Genomic DNA, 26,543 nt, shown 5'->3' with positions numbered 1-26,543 from the left:
CAGTTTTAAATATTCTGAAATATTAAAAATATTTTTCAGTTTAAAACGAAACAAAAACTAGTGTCGTTGTTGGTGGACTTTTTTATAAAATATGAAGTATTAGATTGTTTGCCGGTGTATCTAACAGAGATCACTGTAAAGCTTGGTTTGCAAAGTTTAATATTTTAACCCTGCCATCCGTTTATATATTAAGTGTTTTGATGTATGTTAAAGATAACTTGAATGACCTTGTTAGCCTTAGTGATAACCATAACTATTTTACGAGAAGTAGGAATGATCTGTTGCTGATGAAGTGTAAATACACAAGCACGCAAAGTAGCTTTAGGTATCTGGGAATCAAATTGTACAACCTTTACCTGAACATATAAAAATATTATCTAGGCCTAGGTTTGAAACCTCCATAAAAACATGTTGCTTAAGAAGTGTATATATAGTGTAAATGAATTTTACAATGCTAGTAATAGTATGCTTCTTTAACTAGTTTCACATGTTATAACTTGTTGACGTTGTTATACACTATTGTAGTGTCCTGACAATAAATGATTTGATTTGATTTTGATTAGATCTAAAAGACAGTTTTCCGCGACATCTCCACAAGACTGGAACTAAACTACAACCAAAAGAAAGACGTGTAGCAGATCTTTATATAATATAAAGTGATTATTAGAAACTAATTAGACAATGTAAAGATTAAACAACAGTTATAAAAAATTATAAACATACAGTTTTATGGACTAAAATCATAAATAATTTTTCAAAAAATGTATAAAAAAATATATTAAAGTAATTGAAAATTTAATCAATATAGAGATTCATTAAAACCTTTAATCACCCAAAATATCCAACCCACAATAGGATTTTATATTCTAGTTTTAATATTTTAATATAGTTTTAACTAAAACTATATTAAATAAAAATGGCCTTTACTATACACTGTGGTCATATTTTCTTGATCGTGGCAATAACGCAAAACCAACATTAGTGACGTAAATATAGTTACATCAAACCAAAAGTGCTCATATTCATACATTCAAGTGCGAAGCATTCGAAATTTCGTGTGAAACTGTGGGTAACTAACTGCTACTACTCTTTTTAAATACTTTTATATTTCATATTAGTATTTTGAGGTTTCAAATTGATTTTGTCGTACACATGAAAACACAGGTACAATAATGGAAATAAATTACATTGCCAAATATGAAGGCGTGAAAAAGTGCTTGAAGTAACAGTTGCAGCCAGGTAATTTATGCGACTTGATAAGGTTACCCACCCCTTAGTTGTTGCTAAATATTTTGATTCATTCATAAACATATTGAAAACGAAAATGAATGAGAATGTATAAACTGTCTTTAAGTATTTCGTCTATATATCTCCATGAAATATACTTGACGTTATACCCTAATAAGAAATAAGCAACCCCTTTTGCTAGGAAGAACTCTTAACACTTGGGGAACTCCTCATCCTACAGTCATCTCCCACAGACTAGACCTATCTATCAACCCTTGCACCCCAGAATCTCGCCATTTGCGGTTAGTGATGTGCAGCTACTTGGGCATCCATATAGTTTTCCAGATTTAAGTGACACAACGGATTTTGCTGTACTCAATTTATACATACATATATATATATATATATACATTGTATAAATTGAGATAAATTGAGTACAGAAAAATCCGTCGTGTCACTTAAATCTGGAAAACTATATATATATATGACGAGTCTACCTCACTTTTGGGTGCAACAGAAATTTAATATAAATTCTTGTTCAATGTAACATAAGCTAATCTGTAAATCACGAATGAAAAATATCCGAATCTATAGATGTTTGCTTCAAATTTCTAAAGCTGTTTTAATGAAAATCTTCACAATCTTAATGAAATATCTGTATTATACAAAGTTAATTATAACACATTCTTTATTTTTTATTATCTTCTTTCCAGTAACAATCAAGTGTAATTTATCATTTTTATTCAATTCTTTAATTTTTATTCATCCAAAACAGTCAAAACTCTGTTCGGAAAGTTTACTTTAAAATTTTTGAACTTTAAAAATATTGTAAACCTGAATTTATCTTTAAATTTCTTCAAATTTAAAATTCTATATTTATTATTTTCTTCTAATTCAATCATCTTCTTATATTCTTTATAGTGTAGATCGCCTACTTTATTCAACTCTTTCAAAAACCCTATTTACATATACTTTTGCTCGAGAAGTCGAGCGAAAGTGTGAAAATTTCGTCACTTCACGAAGTTCATTATTTATCTTTTCCAGGTAATATTTTTTCATAATCAATAGTTGTATTCATAACTACAAACGAAATGTATTCTTTTAAAAGCGCATTGATTTCTTCAATTTTTCTTACAGATAAGTAAAAATGTTTATTCTTTTTGAGCAATATTTATAACCTTTTCATTAATTTCATTACAATTTTCTATAGATCTTTTATTTCGGTCTTCTAAGTTTCCATAGACTTCTGTTGTAAAATCTTTAACATGTAGTTCATGAGTCTCATAATTTTGGTTCATTTCATCAAACATTTTAATATGATCATCTAATTGCTCTTTTACGATAACTACAAACGGAAAAATTCCTTACTAACACCGATAATTATTCTTTCCTTAAAATCTAAAGCATTTTTAACATTCGGGTCAGTTAAAACAATAATATCAATGTTTTCTGACAATTTTAGAGTTTTCAATATTTGTTCTTTAATAACAACATCAAGTTTATCAATACTAGGTCGGACACCAACAATTATTATTTTATTAACCAAACTAAAATAATTCTTTGATCGCATCAGTATCAGCTTTTTCAATATGAGTCATTAAATTATTAAACAGCTTGTTTGCTCCAGTATCAACATTTTTTTCCATCTTTACAATATTTCTTTTGAACTCTCCTTTTAAATTTTTCATCAATAAAACCCGAATCTGGAAGGTTTAGTAATAAATTTTCAATCTTATTATCTAACTCATTTCAATCTTTACTATTAATCAATTCATTCAAAACAAAATTAAATACAGTAGATGGACACAAATTTGGGGATCTTTATAGTCTTGAATTTAAGAATCATTTTAGTAGACGCTTGATTTTTTTCAAATATTTAATCAATTCTCTCGGCGGTTTGTCCTTAATTCTTCTATATGAATCAAAATAATATGCAATTTATAATAACAAATGCAATGCGTTCCACGTTCCATAATCGAGTCTAAATTCAAAATTCCACATTCAAATTTCTTAATCTTTTCAAGTAATGTATCACGCATAAATTCCTCTAAAATGTTTAATGTTTTTGCAGATTTCCTCTGCACTCTCCGAATGTTAATGGCTTGATTTTAATTTTTTTTAAGGTTTGATTTCACGTAATTCAAAGTTTTTTCGTCTAATCCCAACCCTGTAACATCTTCTAACTCTTTATCTAACCAATTTAAAATGTTTCGAACAATAGGAATCACGTTTTTTTACAATTGGAGCAGCTTTTATAACACATGGAACAACATTTTTAACAACTGGACTAATAAATCTAACATCTCCAAAATCTAATAAATCTTTCAAAAGGCCACTAATTTTAAGTTATTTTAACTGATTATACAAAAATTCACACACCTTTATCGTTTTTCTTGTGTTTTTTTAGTTTATTGTATTGCCTATTCGTTAAAAATATTTTATCTTCACCATTTTTTAGTTGATCTATTTTAAATTGAATACTAACAGTTATTTTCTTTTTAAAGGCAGAATTTATTTTTTCTTTCTGGTCAGTACTAAAATTTACGTTCACAGATTGTTTCTCCATTTGGGTAGCTAAAATTTCAAGTTCTCTTCGATTCCCATTCCTAGTTTTCTCTTTAAAAAAATTGCGAGAAATCTCTTACCTAAACTAGCATCTTGTGATAAAAATCGATCCATTGCCTTGTCTTGTAAACTTTGATATACAATATGTCTGGAATTTGTGTCTCTATGTTTTGCATAAAACATATAGTGTTCTATCGCAGCTTGATCTGATTTATTTATACCGGGATCTCTTCTTTTTAGTCTTTTTTCAGGCCCCAGATATTGATAGCCTGGTACGTGAAATTCTAAAGGTAAATTCTTGATACAATCGTTTAAAAGTCCACTACCTAACATTGGAGAACGTATTTGTGGCAAGATTCATTCTAAATATTTAATTCCATCATGTTTTTCAATCAATTCATCAAGTTTGTTTGAAATAAAATCTTTAATCGATTTCTTTTTATTCAAAACATTGTTATTTTCAGCCTTTTCTTGAGCATAAATGTAATTAATAATTCCATTAAGTTTTGTCAAATCATCGATATATCTGTATTCAATCTTATTCTCACTGCATTTTCTTACACCAAATCCTTCGATTCGTTTTTCCCAAATTGGTTCAATTCAATTTATATATTTTTACCTCTACTTGATTTAGGTTTTTTAGTTGATGGATCATGATTTTTGTAAATGGACTCAGATTTCCATAAAATTTCAGTATACATTTGCAAATCTTCTTCAGAATATAAATCATCTTTTGGAACATCATTGTTTGTTAATAATCTCCATACCTCTTGTTGTAATAGGTATGATTATATTTTACTTTGTTTGTTTTATTTAGAGGTTAAGTGGTGGAGAGGACTTTTAAGGCCTAACTTCGCCTCTGTAAATAAAGGCATTTTTCATTTAATTTTTTTTAAACCTTGAGTTCCTTTATATGTTTTATCTTCTATAATTATATCATTATGTTCAAAATTCACGGGTAAATTTCCAATTATAAAACTTTTTTTTTCTATCCCAATACAAACCAAACTTATCATCCTTTGCTCTAGGAAGAAATGTTTTACCAATTTCACCAATTATTATATCACATGTTCCAGGACTTATTAGTTCAACTATTATAGATTCTTCAATGATTCTAGGTCTAAATGGTGTTCAAAATGGTAATTTTGGTAATTCAAACTCTTAATATTCTGGAACCAAATTCGTCAAATTTTGATTATCACTTAAAACGTTTCTTCGCAGAAGTTACAGGTAGATTAATTTTTTGAATAAATTCTTGTTCTTTTTCATCATTTCTAATTTGTTCTTTAAATGCTTTGATTAATTTCTTTTCGATTTTAATTTTTGTTTCTTCAGAAGTTACGTTCGCTATTTATTTAGAAAGATTTGTTTAGATTTATTTAGAAAAACATTGCTTTTCCCATTAATCATATTAATTTACTAAAACTCATTCCTACCTAAAATGCATATTGCCATGCATCATATTAAAATTATTAGTTTCAAATCATGGTATTACTTTGATATCCACCCAGAAAATCACGTTCTTGTACCACCAAATTCTGAAATAAAGTAATTGATCTGGATAAAAATGGATTTTACCCATGGGCTAATAAACCTTTTATTGAGTTTTTAAATGCTTTCAGTAAAGTACCGGTACTGTGTTTTCAAAATAATTCTATCACTTTAAAACAAACCAACTCTTTCAGGTCTTATATAATATTATTAAAGAGCATTTAGACAGTAACTATCCAACTGGGTTTTTGTGCGTGATAAAGCTGCTCACAGACAATAACTTTGTAAAAGAGAAAATATCCAGTTTTATCCATTATTGAGTTATTTCAAATTAAAATAACGCTTCGGTTTCTCTCTGTGTGACTGTAGGCAAGCATTTAATTGCATCCGTTTTATTACATTGTTAAACATACCCATCGTAACTTGATGCAATTAGTAAATAAAAGTTTTAATTTATAGAATAGAATAGAATAGAAAACTCTCTTTATTGCAGGAAAATACAAACTCAATTTCAAATTTAATGAAACAAATTACACATGATTAAAACAGTTCATAAATAAACAATAATTACTTACAACTAACAATTGTTACTATTAAAATATATACTATAAATATATAAATTCCCGCAAAAGGTAGCCCTTACAGGCATAAAGCCCAATTATAAGGGAACCCTATGCTAAGGTTCCCTTATAACATAATAACATAATGATAAGGGTAAGGTTTATAACATTACTTTTAGAAAACCTTATATATTCTTTAATTCTAGTCGTATCCAACAAAAATATTATCATTCTGAGGTAGGCAAGGAATATAAACAACAGATGCTTGCGCACGTTCCACACGACGAGACGTTCAGTTGTACTGCCGCTGCCGGGGCACCGTGGGATCACTGGTAATTGTCGGGCCTCTCCTGAGCCAGTCTGCGGAAGTAGCAGTTCCCAGGCTGTGCGCGAGTAAAAACATGGGTTTATAATGAACACATTCGAAGGTTCCAGTATCAATCTAGCAGTAATCTGTATAAAAAATCAATGCCGCTTTTGTCGAGACCTTGCCTGGCTGGGACAGAGATAACCTGAGGAGAGTAGTTTGCTTTCTTTGTAGACATGACCACTTCTAGAGTCATTTGACAAAGATACTCTATAAAGATGCGATTTATATAAGGATGCACCCTTATGCCTATCATGAAGCCAGAAAACTGGCCTTTGAAGTATCGTTGACTGCGTAGCGCTGGCGTACAAGAAAAGGAATCTTTTGGAAGTTCAATCCCTGGAAGATATCAAACTTGGATCTACCATTCTTCAGCTCGTGAAGCAAACTTAGTACTCCCTCCCTTTCTAGGAATCATTTTGTGTTGGAACAATGAGTCACCAGGCTCATACTAAGATTTACACCTATTTTCATGTATTCATATATTCCGCTTAGTTCGGATTTATACTTTTTTATTAATAGTGCCTAACCATGTAACTTCCCTGCTTCTGGTTTTTTAATCCAATTTTATCTGTGCAATTCATTCATTAAAAAGCAATTAATTATTTTTAGTCGTATAAGATTAATAAGGCAAACAAAAACCTGATTGAATATAAACGTACTGTTTAGAAGAACATAATCTATTTTGAGAGGAACACAATTTTAAGATTTTCATTGTAAATCTTACCTTTTTAAATTCCATTTAAACCCCGTACATGTGTGGAATAAACATATGGCTTGTGGTAAACTTGTTTATGTTATAATTATTAGTTGAGCGTTTAGGGAAGTTTCATCCGCCAGTTTTTCATGAACGATTTTATTTATAGTCTTTAAAATGTTCGATAAACTTAATTTTCAAATATACGAGAGTGATTTATATGATGTTGAATGTCCAATAGAATTTGGCTGAGCGTAATTAAACTTTATCGTTCAGTAGGCTGGCACAATTTCTCTTTTTTCCAGAGTAATATAAATATTTATTTTCTTTCTGATTGCATGTCGTTCTATCTGTCAAAGGTGAAATGAGATATAGAATTGACTACCAATAAATAGGGATTGAAAATGGTTAATATCCGTTCATTATAGTTAACTAATAATTACATGATCATATTTATAGTACATAAGGAAAGAATATTATTTATTTATACTCATATATACACATTTATAGTTCATAACATTTTTATTTTGTTTGAACATACTCTTTTACAAGTTAAATATGTTCCGGATAATAATGTTGAAAGTTTAGAAAAATATCCTAAAGAAAATTCGACAGGCATCTGTATTGAGTGCTTTAGGTGGTTTGCTTTCCCTCATAGATATTTTGTTTTCCCTGGAAAACTTTGGTTTATTTTAACAAATTTAATTTACCGTACAGTAATAATATGTGTTACATTTATTCATTGTTGTAAGGTGCTGTTGCTATTACGACATATATCGTACTATCCCACAAGGGTATGAAGAGCTTGCTAAAAATATTCTCCGTTACCATATTTAGGAAGTTTTCATTATGTAAAAACATTGGGCTCAATAAAAATTACAGTCTATGGAACAACTTTAATTGATTTTGTTCATCGTCATTCCAAGCATGTATTTCTGGCTCATTGTGGTTTCATTACGTTTTACAGGATTTCAAGTCTCATTTATTTAACCTTACATTCTTATTCCTAGAAATTCTGAAAACTGCGTATGAAGAAGGAGTTTAATAACACTGATGTCCAAAACAGTGTATAACAAGTGTTAGAGAAACAGGATGCAATTACTATAATTTACCATGGATAAATTATGAATGCAAATGTTATTTATTTATTAATTTTTTGTAGAAATCGATAATTTTGTTTCAATTTTTACTTTGAAACCTTGCTTTTTTAATAAGTAAAATAAAACTAGAATGTACTGGGAACTACACAACTATTTTTTGTTTAAAGTTCGTAATTATCGATGGAAGGTTTGAAATGATAATAGGATTTCAAAAATTTGTAGTTTATATGTTACGAAAGGTATAACAGAACGTTTGGACGATTGTAATTTATACTATTTTTTAGGTAGAGTAGGTATACATACAAAAATAAAGAACTGAAAGAATAACAGAAGGGAAAGATAATAATTGAAACATACGAAAAAGCTGCTTGAATTCCAGTCCAGGCGTTGTCACTGCACATGATGCAAGTCCTGAGCACCATCCACAAGTACGAGAATCACAATCGTACATCAAACCATCACTGCCTACAGTAGGATTCTCGAAAAGTTGTGTTTTACCATTCTTAACATATAACGATGGCAAATTTCCGAAATATTCTAACATTACTATATTAAAAACATATCACTACCACGTATACATCATCAAACATTTGCTATCTTTATATCTATTCATTAATATTTTAAACATTTAGGTTAGTTTTTCCATTCGTCATTCATACCAAAAAATGATCAATGTGTTACAACACAATAGTCCTCCGACGTAAAATACTCAACAATTATTATAACCTAAAAAAAATATTACTATCATTTTTTTCCATTTACAGTAATCAATGTGTTACACACACACACACACACACACACACACACACACACACACACACACACACACACACACACACACACACACACACACACACACACACACACAAATAAAAAAGAAACAAACTATTCACAATGCTCTTAAAAAAACAATAGCATAATATTACATGAAAACAGCTGACCAACAATCAGCAACCAAATTAGGCGTTTTAAATGAAGAAAAACTAATAAACAAACTATCAAGACATTGTTGAGCAAGTCTATGTTTTGAACGTGATTGCCACTGTTTGAATGTTCTGTTCTTCTTTGTAACTCCTGTTAGTTTTTCCTGTTAATTTAAATTTCTTTTGTTACTTTGTTTCTTGTACGATATGAACGGTTTTACTTTTGAAGAGTATGCTGATATTCACTTTGTGTACGGACTTGCTGGAGGCAATGCCAGATTAGCTAGCAGATTGTACAGAGAGCGCTTTCCAGATAGGCTTCATAGTGTCTTCAGTGCCGTTCATATTCGTCTTAGGGAAACTGGACATTTGAAAAATAATGTTGTAGAACGGGTAAAATCCATAATTTGGATGTATGCAAAAGTTCTGTGTGGAAAGTGTTAAATGAAGAACGTTTGTGCCCTTACAGACATCAGAAAGTACAAGCCTTAGAACCTGCAGATTTTCCTCTCAGGGTAGACTGCTCTCGTTGGTTCCTTCACAAATGAACCCAATTTTTTAAGGTATGTTCTCTTTATTGACGAAGCGTCATTTACTCGAGATGGCATATTTAATAGCCGAAACAGCCATTTATGGGCTGAAGATAACCCTCATGAAATTGTGCAACGTAAGTTTCAGCACAAACTTTCTGTCAATATCTGGGCTGGAATAGTAGACGGATATTTTATTGGGCCACACATTATACCAAACAGGCTGAACGGAGATACTTATGAAGTTTTTTTGAGGGAAATCTTACCTGAGCTGTTGTAGCATGTACCTATTGAAACTAGACAAAGAATGTGGTTCCAACACGATGGAGCACCGGCCCACTTTTCCCTGATTGCTAGACAACATTTTGAATGAAGTGCATGGAGATCGTTGGATTGGACGTGGAGGTCCCGTCCCTTAGCCTCCACGGTCACCTGACCTCACACCCATTGATTTTTACTTGTGGGGACACATGAAGTAATTAGTGTATACCACTCCCATACAGAATGAAATGGATCTAGTAGCTAGAGTTGTTGAGGCTGCTGCAGTTATTCAAGACAGTAATCCTTTTGAAGGGGTGAGAGAATCATGCTTACGACGCTTCAGAATCGGCAACGAGTTACAAGGACGCCACTTTGAGCAAAGATTATGAAAGTTTTACATTAATGTAATTATTGATTTCTTAATAAAAATATCATGTACAATAAAATGTTTCAAACACATGGAATTATTTACGCTGTTTCACACATTTGCCATGTAAGAAAACCCTATACCCAACCATAACGTAGCCCTATTAACATTTTTTTAAATTTAAAAACCAGGATTCACAATTGGTTAAGAACTTTTTTTAAATTTACCTTAAAACAAATGTAAAAAATAAATATTAAATTTCAGGTTATAATATCGTTCAATATTTTAATAAAGAACCTTAAAAAGTTTATTCGTAAAAATCCACTACATTGTTGTATGTACTTGCAATGCATGGATTTAACCTGTTTTTACGTATGGTGCTGTAACTCAGTTATTTGTTATTCAATCTTTTTGAAACAAACATTGTTGAATTGGTAATAACATATGCTAAAAAAAGTTATCCTGGTGAATTTGTTGCCAAAGTAGCCGTTTCAAAGCTAATACAAATTGAAAATTTTGAACGGCCGCGATTTTGAAATGCAATGAGATATTTGTTTTATTTTTTTCACTGAAAAGGAACAACACTAGGTTAACATCACTGTTAAGTTTGAATTCTGTATCTTAAGTGGTTTTTGAGTAGTAATTGTTTTTCCCAAAAAACACATACAGACAGACAGACGCTAAACGAAGTGAAATAGGACACCTGTTATATTGCATTATTTGTTAGTTTTGGCCTGCTGAACAATGTGGAAAAGTTTGTTCGAATGGTTGCTGGACACCCTGTATATGTAACATTCACATAAAGTAACATAACTAATAACATTAGTATAGATGTTAAATGTTTAACATTTCCACACCATTTTAAGTATGGTTTTCAATTGGATACCACTGCTTATATTTATTCCATGTGAGAAAAGTAACGTAATTACTTCGGTCGGTATCTGCTATTAATTAAATTATGATTAAGTCAAAACTAGATGTGCGTAGGGAAGTAAAAGATCCTTTATCAATTACGTATTAGAGTAAAAGTATTATAATAATGACAAGTAATGTTCCCAAAGATTATATGGAACATGAAATAATTTCTGGCAAAGAAAATAAAAAGGTATTTATTTTAGTTATAAAAAATATGTAGTATAAATTGGAGTTAAGTAAATATTTATTTTCCCACACGAACTAATAATACTATATATAGCAAGAACAAGAGATCCATATGAATAACTTAAAAGAATTATAGACTATACAGCGTCTAAATGTATTTAGACAGTAAAATAACAATGTTTTTCATTTTTAAATTTAATCCTGTACATAAATTATATAAGCAAATAACATATTTTAAATATAAAATAACATTTACCATTTTATCATGCCTTGTATTATTTCTATTTTATACCTTCTTGTGGCACAATATAACTTCCAAGGATTTTCAGCTTCTTTTAGGTTAAAAAATATAAATTATTGTTTTTTGTTACTTTTACAATATTCAAAAGCAGTATCGACCTTCAATTATTTCAAATGGATACCTCTAACTATTTTTTTTTTTTTCAATAATTTTTCCTATATATTGTAACAGTGAGGACATTATACACAAGAACTTTTGACTACTCAATGTTAGTATCACATCCGAAAATGTAGCTATAGTGAACTAAAATAAAATTTACCAACGTGGTTCGTTTCCCTTAAACTGCAAAAGATTGTCAAATTGATAGCAAACTATCTATCCGATGTTTCCTCTAAAGATCGCAACATTTTTAAATGAAATGCTATTCCAGAGTCGATCCCTAAAGCAATATCACTGTGCCTCAGACAGTGGCATGTTATCACGACTCAAGCGCTACTCTTCACCGCCGAGACTTCGTGACAGAAGTCATTTCACACTTGTCACTTCTCCTCATTTCTCTTACTCATAACATAAGGCCACGTACATAATATATTTGTGCTCCTTTACTTCAAAAAAGTAATTTTTAGATGTTATAATCATAAAATACTACTTTTACTTTGCTCAACGTCGGAGGAGTACTGTTTTGTAACTCATTGATCATTTCTTGGTATGAATGACGAATGGAAAAACTAACCTAAATGTTTAAAATATGAATAAATAGATATAAAGATAGGAAATGTTTCATAACGTATACGTGGTAGTGATATGTTTTTAATATAGTAATGTTAGAGTATTTCGGAAGTTTCCAATCGTTATATAGGTCTAGTCTACTGTGGGAGGTGACTGTTGGAGTTGATGGAGCTCCCATGCTTTGACTGGATAGGCTGGTTCAACGCTGATTGCCCCTTCTTCCGAGAATCCGTGACTAAGATTAATGCCCTAAATCCTTCCTCACGGATCTTAACAGGGGGCGGTCACTACCCCTATCCTTACCCATCCAGTGTATCCTGTCACTCCGAAAGCAGCGCACAGGTCCTTAAGGCTCGCACTAAGAGCAATTTATAAGCTTCTTGGATTGTTTATTATCAGAGATAAAGAATCTGCAGGAAATATTATTTCTAAACCTGAAATAAGTGAAACGTTATTTCAAGTTATGAGTTATATGGGTTTATAATGTTTTGTGAATCTCTGATGCATACTATAGTACGATTAAATGTATGCAAATTATTGTTACTGGTTGGCTTCTACTAGTCGCATAATTTCAGGGAGTTATGGATACATATATATCCCTAAATATTTTCTTAATATAATGTCCTTGCTCTTATTTTAACTAAATATCAAATGTACGATTTCTTTATAATTGTTTTTTATATATTCGTTTTCACACACACTTACTTACCCGCAGCTTCGCACGCAGTTTCGAAGTCTTCGCCCGTGTATGTATGAATGAATTTAGGAATAAAATTTTTAATGAATATGAACACGTCTGGTTGAAGTAAACTATATTTATGTCAGAATGTTGAGGTTGCCTTATTGCCACGATCAAGAAAATATGACCAAGAGTGTGTAGTAAAGACCATTTTAATGTACGCCAGTTTTGGTATACAGCTTAATTGACTTATATCAATTTTGTTTTTATGCTGGGTTATTTTTATTATACCTTTTTGAAAACATCAAATGCCGAAATATTAAAGAAAATTTTATACAGAATTGTTTTATATATATATATATATATATATCGTAATAAACAAAACATTTGTATATATTTTAAAATGTAATTTATATATATATATATATATATATTATAGATATTTCGTTTGTATGCAGCTCTCACGGATCAATGTTAAAATATTTATGTATATTAATTAAAGTGTAAATTAGCATAATTGCATTGGCAAGTCATTGTAAACGTTTAGATTTTCACTTATTTATTATTATTGTTGTTAACAAATCACACACACATATATATATATATATATATATATATATATATATATATATATATATGAGACAATTAATTAGCGTTATTATTATGATCTCCACATGTGTCAACAATACAATCTACCAACCTGCAACCAAAAATTTAAGGCCAGAAGATTATTAATAAGTAAAAGGTAAATGACTTACTGAAACAACTTCTTAAAGATTTTGGGGTCTCACAAATCTCGAAATACAATCTATACATTTCATAAAACACATTCAATAAAACAGGAAACAAACAAATAGCTGCCAAATGAGGTGTGCCTTGGTCATAATCCACAAAACCTAGGCAACGAACAGAGAAGAAAATACTCAACTCAATTTGATTCAATGGAACTTAAGATCCACCACACAAAAGTGGCCAAAACGTATTCATTATACGATAAATTCTATATAGCGCAGCGTTTGGAAGTGATATCAAGCCAAAAAAGACTAAACAAGTTGAATATTTATACGAAAATCGATCTTATACGTATTCGTTAAACAGTTGTGTAAACTAATTCGTTTTGTCAAAGCGGCCATTTAAAATTTTGAAATAAATATCACAACTTCCTCTGCTATATGTGATGTCAGGGACAAAAATTAGAACGTTTTGGAATGTAGCAATTCTTAAACAGTTTGTTACAATCAATGTTTTTGTATCTCGGATGGATTTTGGGTGATGGGTAAATGCAAGTCTTATAAGAATAACTTAATAATATTTAAGATGGCACGAAATATACTATAGGATGCTTCCTATATTATTTAATTATTTATAGGAATATTTATATTTAGATTAAGAGAATTGTAAATTTATATAATAAGTGAATTGTAAGAATTGTGATCCTTTGAGCAGTGCTGAATTTCTTGTCGATTCGGGTTCGAGGAATGCCTAGAAGCTTCCTTTTGTCTCTAGGTATTGAGCATAGGATACAGGTCTGGGTTGGATAGGTACCATCCAGTTCAGACATTGTGTTTGTTCAATTTTGATTGGCCAATGTTAGGTTGATTAGATGGTGGGAGGGACTTCTAGATCCTTCCGGTGGATTCAGGTAAGTTTTTCGGGGAGTCTTTGCTGTGTGCTCAGAGAGAGAAGTTCGTGTGGAAGTGATTAGCCTACTCTTGCCGTATCGATTTTTCGGTAGGAAGGTTGAGTTTAAGATTAAAATTCTTTTCAAAATTTAAAGTTTGAAGTTTAAATTAATTGATCTATAACAGTTATTTTTGTTAGTTGGTGAAGTCTTCAGGAGATGTGTGAGGTACTGTGAAAGTTAGAATTTTACATTTAAAAAGAAAATTGCTTGATGATATTTTCCTGTTCAAGTTGGTTAAATCAGGAATAGCCTACTGATAAAGAAAATTTATTTTATCTCTGAGATCTTATATATATTTTTGCAAGTTCCTAAATTTAACATTCAAAGCCAAGCAGATTATACTGGATAATTCAATGATCTTGTAAATTGGAAATTTACAGGAAATAAGCACTTTGTAATTGATAAAACTTTGAGTTAACTGGTTGGACATTCTCTTTGTTCATATATTAATTATTAATATTACCTTATTTTGTTTGATTTTTATTTTGAGAAGAAGTCTTATTTTATTATTTGTTTCATTTTATATTAGAAGAAGATTATTTTATTTTGAAATTCAAAGAAGATTTTTATTTTGAGTTAGTGTTGAAAATATTAGCACTGAGAACTTGAAGGACAGAATTATTGAATGATTTGATTCATTGTTAATTTTAAGGCTGGACATGTGAACATTTGATGGGTTATAAATACGAAATAATTGAGAATAAATTAAAAGTAAAAAAGATAGCTTGGCGTTGCTGTATTATTGATTTCAAATTTTTATTAAAATTACTATTAATTTATACTGAGTTTAATTATTGAATTCCATTGGAACTTGTGCATTCTAAAAATAAAGGGTTATTAGTTTAGAACCCAATTGATCGCTCTTATACTAAAACAAAAATAGTTGTAATTGGTTTATAGAAATTAACCTTACTATAGACACGTTACATATACATACTTACTTCTAATAGAAGTATGGTATTTGTCTACACCATGGTTACAAGGAAGTTATTATGCTATATATTCTGTTAATGCTAGGCTGCCATGTGAAGGTTTTCTTAGAAAAATTAGACTCAAATATGCAGTCTTGCAATATTCCCTGTGTCACTCTAGGCGGCCTTTAAAATAAAATATTGAAATAGAGAGAGTAATCGCCTTCTTCAGCAAATTCACATATGGATAGTATTATGTCACAGCTTTTCCATTATCAATGGTATGTATTTAACCATCCTCTTAGCGCAGCGAATGGAATCTGACCCTGTCACAAGCTTGACTCCTGAAAGCTGGAGTCATGTTCGCCTGAAGAGATCCAAAAAAGGCGTCGGCGAAAAGTTCAAAATGAAGTCTTTACATTGTGTTACCATCAGAGCCATTATAACGTTTTAATCGGGTCAGGGATAGTTTATAAAAATATATAACCCTAAGACAACGGATAGAACAGTCGAGAGGGGTAAAATCCAGGGTTCGAAAGGGAGAGGTAGTTTTCCAAGCAGCTCAGAACCGAATTAATGTAAAACCAAAAGCCGAAGCAAATACAGCACCGATGATCAACGGATGAAAATGCTTTCATCATCGCAGACTCGGAAAACGAAAGGGAATAAAGGGAAGGCGTCAGCATTTGCTTAGAACTGTTCCACTACCTAAACGTCCCCTAATACGACAGTTGTTAGTTCAACTGAAGCTCGAAAAACGAGGAAGGCCAACTTACGACAAGCGACCCAGCGGCCAAAAAAGAGAAATGATAACTAAATAAATCTAAATGCAACACTAGTTCGCTCATCACACATAGCTCGACTCGAGCTCGGAAACTAAGGAACGCTGGTGCCAACGTAAAGCGACCCAGCGGCCTCAAAAAGAATCGAGAACTGAATAAAAACTAAATGCGTAGTTCACTCACTTGCGCCTAGCTCGACTCGAGCTCGAACTAAGGAATGCTCCAACGTACGTCAAGCGAGCCAGTCGAAAAGAAACGATAAACTCTAATAAACGACAGCTCGCTCGAAATCGCGCCTAGCTCGCCTAGAGCTCGAAAACTAAGGAACGCTGGTGCCAACGTACGTCAAGCGACCCAGCGGCCAAAAAAAAGAGAAATGATAACTAAATAAATCTAAATGCGAACACTAGTTCGCTCGAAATCCACACATAGCTCGACTCGAGCTCGAAACTAAAGGAACGCTGGTGCCAACGTACGTCAAGCGACCCCAGCGGCCTCAAAAAGAATCGATGAACTGAATAAAAACTAAATGCGAACACTAGTTCACTCACATTCGCGCCTAGCTCGACTCGAGCTCGAAACTAAGGAATGCTGGTGCCAACGTACGTCAAGCGACCCATCGGCCTCGAAAAGAAACGATAAACTAAATAAAAGCTAAATGTAAATCACTAGCTCGCTCGAAATCGCGCCTAGCTCGCCTAGAGCTCGAAACTATGGAACGCGGTGCCAACGTACGTCAAGCGAACCCAGCGGCCTCGAACAGAAACGATACGATAAAAGCTAAATGTAAAAACACGAGCTCGCTCGGAAATCGCGCCTAGCTCACCTAGAGCTCGAAACTATGGAACGCCGGTGCCAACGTACGTCAAGCAACCCAGCGGCCTCGAAAAGAAACGATAAACTAAATAAAAGCTTAACTAAATTCAAAGCTTAAATTAAACCTAGCCCGATGCTAAGGAACGCCGGTGCCAACGTACGTCAAGCGACCCAGCGGCCTCGAAAAGAAACGATAAACTAAATAAAAACTAAATTGTAAACACGAGCTTGCTCGAAATTACGCGCCTAGCCCGAGCTCGAAGCTAAGGAACGCCTGGTGCCAACGTACGTCAAGCAACCCAGTGGCCTCGAAAAGAAACGATAAACTAAGTAAATTAAATTACGTTCAATCCTAGTCCCGAATATTCAGGAACGCTGGTGCCAACGTACGTACGTCAAGCAACCCAGTGGCCTCGAAAAGAAACGATAAATTAAGTAAAACTAAATTGGATTACTCTTAGGCTGAAGCTCACGAGCGCTGGTGCCAACGTACGTACGTCAAAGCGACCCAGCGGCCTCGAAAAGAAACGATAAATTAAGTAAAACTTAATTCAAAACTCTTCTTTACTAGTAATAGAATCTAATCCTATTCGTACTGATCTATTTTTCTTGCTACACTTTATATCTATAATTATATTCTGTTAGCAGCTTAAGTACGTAATGTCATGTACTTATCCTATCGTTAGTGACTAGGCAAGTTCAGGTAAAAACGGTGTTTTGGCAGGGTAAATAAGTACCTACTTACTTGCACCTTATCGTGGCGTGTGTGGGGGCGGCGACTCCGACTCGACGACTTCGACTGCTAGACACCGACCGAAAGACAGCGACCGAGAGAGCGAGGAAGCCAGGCACAGCGTACTTACGTACTGTAGTACTGGAGTCGTCCGCTGTAAGGCGCTTCAGCCCTGAAGCGAACTCCGGCGGATGTATCCTGAAAACTCCGCGTCTTACCCGGTCGAGCCGGACACCGCCAGCCGGACTTCACCGGCATTGACGTTAAGCTACTGGAGTATACTTGTAGGTGGGAGAAAATAAAAATCATAACATGTCATTAACTAAAAAAAATATTCTTCTCTCAAAAAAAATAAAAATGCCTTATTTAAAACCCCATGTAAAAATGACATGTTACACCATCTAGACTAAAAATATAGTACTAGGTGAAGGGTTATTCTCATTTTTCATCAGGTGCACGATTGAGAGGACTACAAGGTTTTAGACGCGATCTCCAGGTAGAGTAACCGAGTTATCTACACTTAACGTATCCATGCTATGAAAGGTTGATTCAATTTGAATGTCAAATTCAGCTCCAGTTCCAGGATTCAAGTCTATGACAACACTAGATACCAGATGCTGCACTAAGAAAATGAAGGTGAACTAGAGCTAAAATCAGCGTTTACGTCGAATCATCTCTACCCGTATACTATGTAAATAGTATCTAGCAAGTCTTCAAACTCCCACACACCTACAAAAACAATGCAACAATATTTTTAATTTTTAATAGTAAAACGGGATTTGGGAAATCCAAACTTAAATCAAATTCCTTTTATAATAAAACTGTTTTCAAATAATCACTTTGGCTATTCGTTTTATTTTAAAAGAACCTCTCTTTATTTTAAAGCTGTTTAGTTTGGTCTAGTTGTGTTTACTAGTAGTAAATATTTTATCATAAATGTATACTAAATATGAATAGTACTTTAAATCATGTCTTTGTTACTTAGAGTAACTCAATCTGAAAATGTAAAAAATGATTATATAATTACAAAATCATAAGTTATGCCGCCATAACAGCACCCAACAATTTTGGCCTGAAAAAAAGAGTATCTGTTTAAATTTCATTGCATTTAATGCATTTAAAAAGAAGTTCTACTACAGAATGGGTTCAATGTACAAAAATTCTATATCAATGAAGATCTCATTTCGTTTATAGTAACTAGTAGAGTTTAAACTTTAATTTTAATTTTTTGATGAGCTATGGATGCATGATGTGGAATATTGAGAATACTACTATTGACAATAGGAGAAGACCAATTCATATTTGGTATTTTCATCATATACTTTTAGCCACAACTATTCTTGATAACCCAGTAACGTTTGACTAATCCTTTCTTAGTACTTTTGGTAACCTTTGAGATTCTTGCCTGATCAATAAATACTTTGCAGCTTCTTTTATTTTTTTATAAAATAATAGTTTATTTGAAATAGATAATAGGTTTAAAAACATAGCTTCTACTAAGGAACAAAAATAAAAAGGATTTATTGGTTTAAAACTTCAATGAAATAATGATGTTTTGAAATTTAAAATGTTCTCTGTGTGGTTGTGTAAAATTCTATGAACACAAGACTTCCAAATCTGCACCATCAAATTTTCAACTCCATTTTCACCCAATTTAAAAATATGATTATATGATAAGTTTCGTAAGTTTTATTGCAAACCTCTAATGAACTATTATAATATTATGATCACTAAAGGTCATGTAGTGCGTTCATAAGAATATTTACATGTCTGACCGTCTGTACGATAACTATTGATGGAAAGATTTTAGAGATTTAAACACTTGTAAATAGATTCCTTTTGATTCTACGAAGAACTATATTGATTTTGAGGTAAAAATTGATAAATTTATATACATGTAACAGTGATGGCAACAATACAACTACAGTGTAAAGAAACTTGTGGATAACTTTAACACATTTTATCATATGATATATATGGCAAAGTTGTTTTCTTGGATCGATGGTAGGACTTGGGTTAGGTACTGTCGGACCCTTCGATTCTCGATTGTATTGGTGTATTTAATTAAAATCGAATAAGATTGTTATAAGAGTTTTTGAATTTTTAACAGAATTGGCGTTCCTTTTAATTCTTCATATGTGGTGGTTTCTAAGGAAATATATAAGTAAAAAAGTTGGAACCTACTACTATTTTAGTTTTAAAGACCTCTAAAACATTGTTTTTTATATTATTTAATACAGGTAACAGCATGTTGCTTTTTAAAATGTTCTTAAATTTCTATATTGTGTCTATAAGTGTGTGTAATAAGCACGCGTAGATTTTATTTCAACATCAAATTTTAATTCCTCCAAAATAAAGGAACAAATTATAAATAGGTTTTCCTGTAAGGGAAATTTATTATAAAGTGTATCACTTGTTATCATATATTTATAAAATATGGAATGTCAGGTTCTTATATGACCAGGTGCCAGGTGAGTGGGGGGTATTAAGGTATTTGTGTTATACCTTTTTTTAACATTTAACGATGTTATACCCTGTTATCTTTTCAAATATTCCAGCGTCACAGCAAAAAAAATTCAACAAAATACTCAAATTGAGTCCCACTTACATACTTACTCTACCAAATTATTATTTCATTGCTATTGCTATGGTGGATATTAAAACATCATTTTCTAAGTGGAAAGTTTTTATAGGAAGCAATTATACTTAATGAACTAAAATACCTTATATATATATATATATATAATATATATATATATATATGAGTATATATATATATATATATATATATGAGTATAAATAATATATATATATATATATATATATGAGTATAAATAAAAAATATTCTCAAAATAATTACATACTACAGATTTTGATAAATGTATATTAAATACAGTTATATTTTCTACAGTCAATATTAACTATAAATATAACATAGTCAAATAATTAATTATTATCGGTGGGTTTTTGTTAACTGACTCATTTTACTCATTTTCAATTTTGGAAACCGCCGCAATTGTATAGAACTGAGTGAATATGTAAATATGGTCATACATAGCAGGGAAAGTTATATACACAATAATATGGAAAATGTAACATTTTGTCAAAAGAATTTTGGATCATTTGAACTTTTTTCTATATATTAATCGGTTTAAGAAATGTTCCATATAGTACTGTTACTAACGTTTTAACTTCATCTTCATAAAAACTACTCTCTGGCGCAGTTACATATGGACACATTCTTCAAATCTGAAGAATTATTAATAAAATGCAAAGTGAAAATAAAACTAATAATAATAATATAATGTATTACAAACATATTGTATGTATTAGTAAAAAATATTAAATTTGTCAATTCTCTCTTAACTATGTTTAAACATAAATTTAATATATTACTGTAAAAATGAAGAGGCAGTTTATGATCATTTATGCATAATCTTTGGAGTTTGTAAACTGAGGGAAAATAAAGTTGATGATCTATAAATATAGTAAATTAACATAATTATAAATTACGGTTCAATTATAACATCTTGTAATTATAACAACCTTTGATGTATTAGGGCCTTACAGATTACAAAAGTAACTAATGTAGTTCCAAGTGCTGAGTAAATGAGACGCTTATTATAAAGGTTTGTTTGGTTATTGCCTTGTGGGGAATTACTAGTATAGCTATACAGGGTATAAATTAAGACCTGGTACCTCTGGATAGATTCCAAACGGATTGAGATATCGATGTACTACTTTCACCATTCTTATTAAAATACTTCTTTGGAATTTTTGTCTGATAACAAAATCCCCCCCTTTTGCAAAGTGGGTGTAACTTTAAATTTTTAGGTTTCGACCCCTATCTTGTCAGAAATAATTTTAATTATCTATTTAATAAAAACCCAACGACACGAATAATAGGCCTACATCTCTAAGACGTTCCAACCAAGTTTTATGGCAAATACAACTTTTCGTAAAAAAAAAACATATATTATATACAGGGTGTCCAGTAAAAGTGTTTCATTACTTTGGAATTTTGTTCTACATATAAAAATCAGGAAAAATGTTAATATGAAGGGATTTCCTACAACCTCTAATTTTCGGTCAATGTGTTTTTTATAAAAAGTTTACATCTTTTGTACCAGTTAAGATAAAGTTATGAAACGAGAATGCATTAACCTTTGGTAGGCTTTGTAGGAAATAAAATATTAACAATATTATTCATGTTACCAGTTTCAAAATGCTGGACGTTTAAATTATTCTATAAAAATAACTAAAATCCGATTAATTGGACCAAAAATAGAGGAATAATTTTTTTGAGATTTTGTTATATGTTCGACAATGTTTAAAGTTAAACTTTTCAAAGTCAAATAACAAAAAACCAGTGAAGTTAATAATTAAGATACCAAATATTTAGTCATTTTAATACCTATTCCAACAGTACTTTTTTCAAAGAAATCCGTTAACGCATAAGCGAGCACAGCCACTTTAATGATACGCTTGCACAAGCCGGGAGCATTGAACATGCCCCCCACCCGAGTTTAATGATCAATTAAGCTTTTACCTTTAATATATTACTTTACTTCAGACAAGTAACTATACTTTATTATTATAATCTATACATGTTCACCTTCCCATTTAAATCAGCGAAGAGACCTTGATACTTACAGAACCTTGATCATGCAAAGAAACTGTGTAGGAACCAGTCTGCTAGTGACTTCACAACAGAGCTAACCTACTCGTATATGATTTACCAGGTACGTAATGGCTTCATGCCAACTACTCTACTTTTAAATTCATTCATGACTGTGTTAATATTATGCACTGATACTGCCAAGTAATCTAAGTATTTTACAGATTAAGTTCTTACTCTCATTTTTAAAATAATTCATCACAGTTTCGTCAATTGTACATTCATTTCACAATATGATTTTTAATATCTTCTATATTTAAATTTGGTACGATTTTCCATTTTTATTACCACCGAGAACATTTCCTTGTCTTAAGCAAGCCCATAACTTACTTGGATTTTTGTAAAGTAGACCACATGGGACTATGTAGATCTCACTTATGCCACTCTACCCTAATAGCAAATTATAAAATCATGAACTGTTATCAGAAAATAATTTAATGTGATTTTAAGACCTCGAAGTTATAAAAAAACTGTACTTGTGCCAAAATAGCCATTAAAACCTAATGTAAAATTAACCAATTTAAAATAGAGCCTACTTTACACGCTGCTATTAATATTTTTATGAATTTACATCAGTGCCAAAATATGTTAAGAAAACTTACTGTATGATCACCAAATTTCGTATAATGGCCTGATTTCATTCACACGAAATTTAATTTAATATACGAGTACTATAAAACTACAATAGTGTCATCAAACTTAAAACAGGCTATTGCAAGATAAACCAATTTAGTAAAATAACAAATTTGATTTACGATGAGTTCATATAAGTTTTATATTATATTATTTTTAACACAAGTTTACAAATCAATGATTATTAATTTTAGTGAATGGTTTTTTATTACTCACTGTATTATGAAATATTATGTCCATTTTGGACTCTTTGGTTATGGTATTGTTGATGTTCCTGAATTTGCGCTGCTGGCTGCATATGCATAATTTCTTCATTTAATGCGTATCCAATCATTACTTGTAAATCGTAATTATATTCAACATCATCTTTGATTGAGTACCAGTGATACAACTATTAAGAGGTTGCACAAAACTTGTTATAAATAAATATATCAATTTCACCACTACCACTGTTACCTACATTATTACAGAAAAACACAATTTAATTGTATATTTTTACAAACAGTGATGAATAGCATACATTGTTTAAGACAATATAAAAAAGCCAAGATATCATTAGAGGCAGACACTCACGGTACAGCGTGACTACATTGAACCACGGTGTGTTGGTGAGAGACCTTCTATTGCCTCGGTCTTCTGTCAGGGGGGTGGAGGGTTAGTATATATTGTTTTAATTAGGCCTGTGTTACGGTGTACTTAGTAATTAAATATATTTTGTTCATACTCCTAGAGTCCGACACCAGTACAGTCTCGGCAATGTCAGTTCTCCTGGTTCTACTGTACACTGTCTGTCTACTCTTGTTGACAATGTACTTGCGGTTCAGATGGCAGTACAGACATGTTCTCGCCATCGCTACCAAACTACCGTGTCCTCCCACCCTGCCCATCATCGGCAACGCACTCCTCTTCTTTGGTGACATCACTGGTAAGTTTATTAAATGTTATATATCGTACGGGAACTATAACTAATCTATTATTGTTTGGGTTTGTGGTGAGAAACGGAAATATCTGAGGGTCTAGACCAGATGTAGGATGCTGTAGTATCAGATTAATTTAGTGGTTTGGTCGTAAAAGATATATTTATTGCGATTAACTGAAGACTTCCAGATGGAATCTGCTGCGTAAAATAAAACATTATAGTTTGTAATGTACCTGAAGACTACTCCTGGGATCTGGATAAAGTTGAACCGGATGAAACGTTATAAGATAATACAAGAATCGGCCAGAAAATATCCAGATGCATACCATACTTTCATCTTAGGAAAAGTAATTTTTTTTGAAGATATTGTGTCATTCATAAGAAATAAAAGTTTAAAATAGTAAAGCAATGTCATTATAGATAAAAAGAGCCATAAACCCCTGGAACAGACGTTTATTTGATTATATCTAATCACTTGTCAATAAATAAAAATATAAGAAAATATAAAAAACAGAATTAACCAAGACAAAAAATTAAAAGATTTATGTTCAGAAATTTTAAATTGCAGTGTACGCACCTTTAGAACGTGTTGTTTATTCATCATGGTGTAAATGGACAAATTATGTATAAAGCGTATCAAAAGCAATATGCATTTACACTCTTTAACTCTTAAAATTTTTTTTTAATCGTGACTTATATGCAACTCCGTCAAATAATTAAAACCCCTATCTCAATTATTTAACACCTATGGTTTTAATAGAGTTGTCGTCCAGAAAAACTGTTCTATGTCGATTGATAATTGGAATGTATTATTATTGGATTACTCTTCTACAAAGAAGCAGATCTTTTGCAGGAGAATGCCAGCAACCTACAGTCCACATCCTCCACCAAGACAATAGAACAACCTTTTTCCATTACAGACATAAAAAATACAAGCGTTTTGGTCAACGGTAAAAAAAATCCTATTAGAGTTATTTATGTATTTTTAATTTTTGATGTTGAAGAATTACTGTATATGATACAAAGGCTATCTGCTTTCAGATGTGACTAAAAATCTACTAAAAATAAGTTCGGATTCCGACGGCATATTCTGCTTTTGGATAGGCCCACTTCCTATTTTCGTAGTAGTAGATCCATCGGATATCCAAGTAAGTATAACCTAATCATAATGATTAAGTTTTAGGTGTAATACTTTATTGATATTTAGTCACTGTTCACTATTTCTATACGGCAACTAATAATTAGAATGAAAACAGATGTATTACAATCTACATGTACTAAAGACCTAGAGTTTTATTACGATCCACCCTATTGACATTTTGAGAAGGCAACTCCAAACATTGTTTCCTATTATATTTTGGCACAGGTTTTAAATATTTGGTTATATTAATTCGGAAAAAGTTTTTTTTAGCATTACATTTAAAATCTAACATACACAACGTTATAAAATTAATTGTAAGAATATCCTTAATTATTTGTCGTTAGAAAACGATTCCTTATTGAGTAAAATCAAATGCTCTAAAACCATGCTTATAAAATGATCACGTGAAACCAAATTCTGCCCACCTTTTGTGCGGGTTTTCCCTATTATATATAGACACACGTTTAAATAATACGACTATTAACTAAATCACTTGTTTTCAGGTTATTTTGAACAGCTCCAGTATGCTAGAGAAAGATAATCTCTACTCCCTGCTGAAAGTGTGTTTGGGCAATAATATTCTTTCATCTCCAGGTGAGCATATTTTATTACCAACAAAACGTTACTTATATAATCTTACTATCTATGAATATATATTTCATGAATACAGCAAAAAAGTTAGTATTTTAAAGTACCATACTCATGATATGAACCTAGTCATTATTTTCAGTTGTAAAGCAAAGCTCCCGAGTTTTTTGATTTTACAAAATATTTACTTCAATACCAGAGAAATAATGGTCATTAGACCTGTTTTCTAAGAAATCTTACTGTTTAAAATTAAGTATGTGATTCCATTCTTCAAGCGCCGTATTAATTTTATGTTTGAAATAGTAGTTCAGATATCTTTAAAAGGAAGAATAAACAGTAAAATGTATTGCTATTTTGGGCTATTAAAATTACATTTAAAATACACTTATGCTACAGTTTACATATGGAAGAAGTACCGGAGGCTGATGAACCCCGTGATGCATCCTTCTAATGTGGAGAACTTCTTTCCGGTCTTCAACGAAGTCGGTAGGAAGTTAACAGAACAGTTATCGGTCAGCTCCCCACCTTCAGGTCGTACTGATGAGATTTTCGAAATGGCTGTGACTGCTAGCACAAGTAAGTATGTTAATTTTCGCAATGGAGATTGTATGGAAAATTAAATTATATTAAAAAAATAATTCAAAGCACCATTAAAATACATTGCATTTGAAGAAATTATATTATTTTTGAATACTTATTGTTTATCCTATGCAAAATTGAAAGCCTAATGGTCATAAAAGCAGTGTAAAATTAATTGATCCTTTAATTCTAGTTTATTTATAGTTTAATTATATTATTTCCGGTTGTAGATGATCATTGA

The 26,543-nt window shown here is 31.5% G+C and overlaps 1 protein-coding gene across 1 annotated transcript; it reads left to right on the top strand.

Annotated features, from left to right (window-relative positions):
- Positions 1-23,831: 23,831 nt before the first annotated feature.
- Positions 23,832-26,543, top strand: LOC124366758 (cytochrome P450 4g15-like). Its single transcript, XM_046823358.1, has 5 exons — positions 23,832-24,000; positions 25,036-25,142; positions 25,639-25,729; positions 26,120-26,299; positions 26,533-26,543. Exons 1-5 carry the CDS (start codon positions 23,832-23,834, stop codon positions 26,541-26,543), a joined length of 558 nt encoding a protein of 185 aa, XP_046679314.1.

The sequence above is a fragment of the Homalodisca vitripennis genome, chromosome 7 (genome assembly GCF_021130785.1).
Source record: "Homalodisca vitripennis isolate AUS2020 chromosome 7, UT_GWSS_2.1, whole genome shotgun sequence".
Taxonomy (NCBI): Eukaryota; Metazoa; Arthropoda; class Insecta; order Hemiptera; family Cicadellidae; genus Homalodisca; species Homalodisca vitripennis.
Note: the sequence above shows the minus strand (reverse complement) of the source record. Positions and strands in the feature narration are given on the sequence as shown.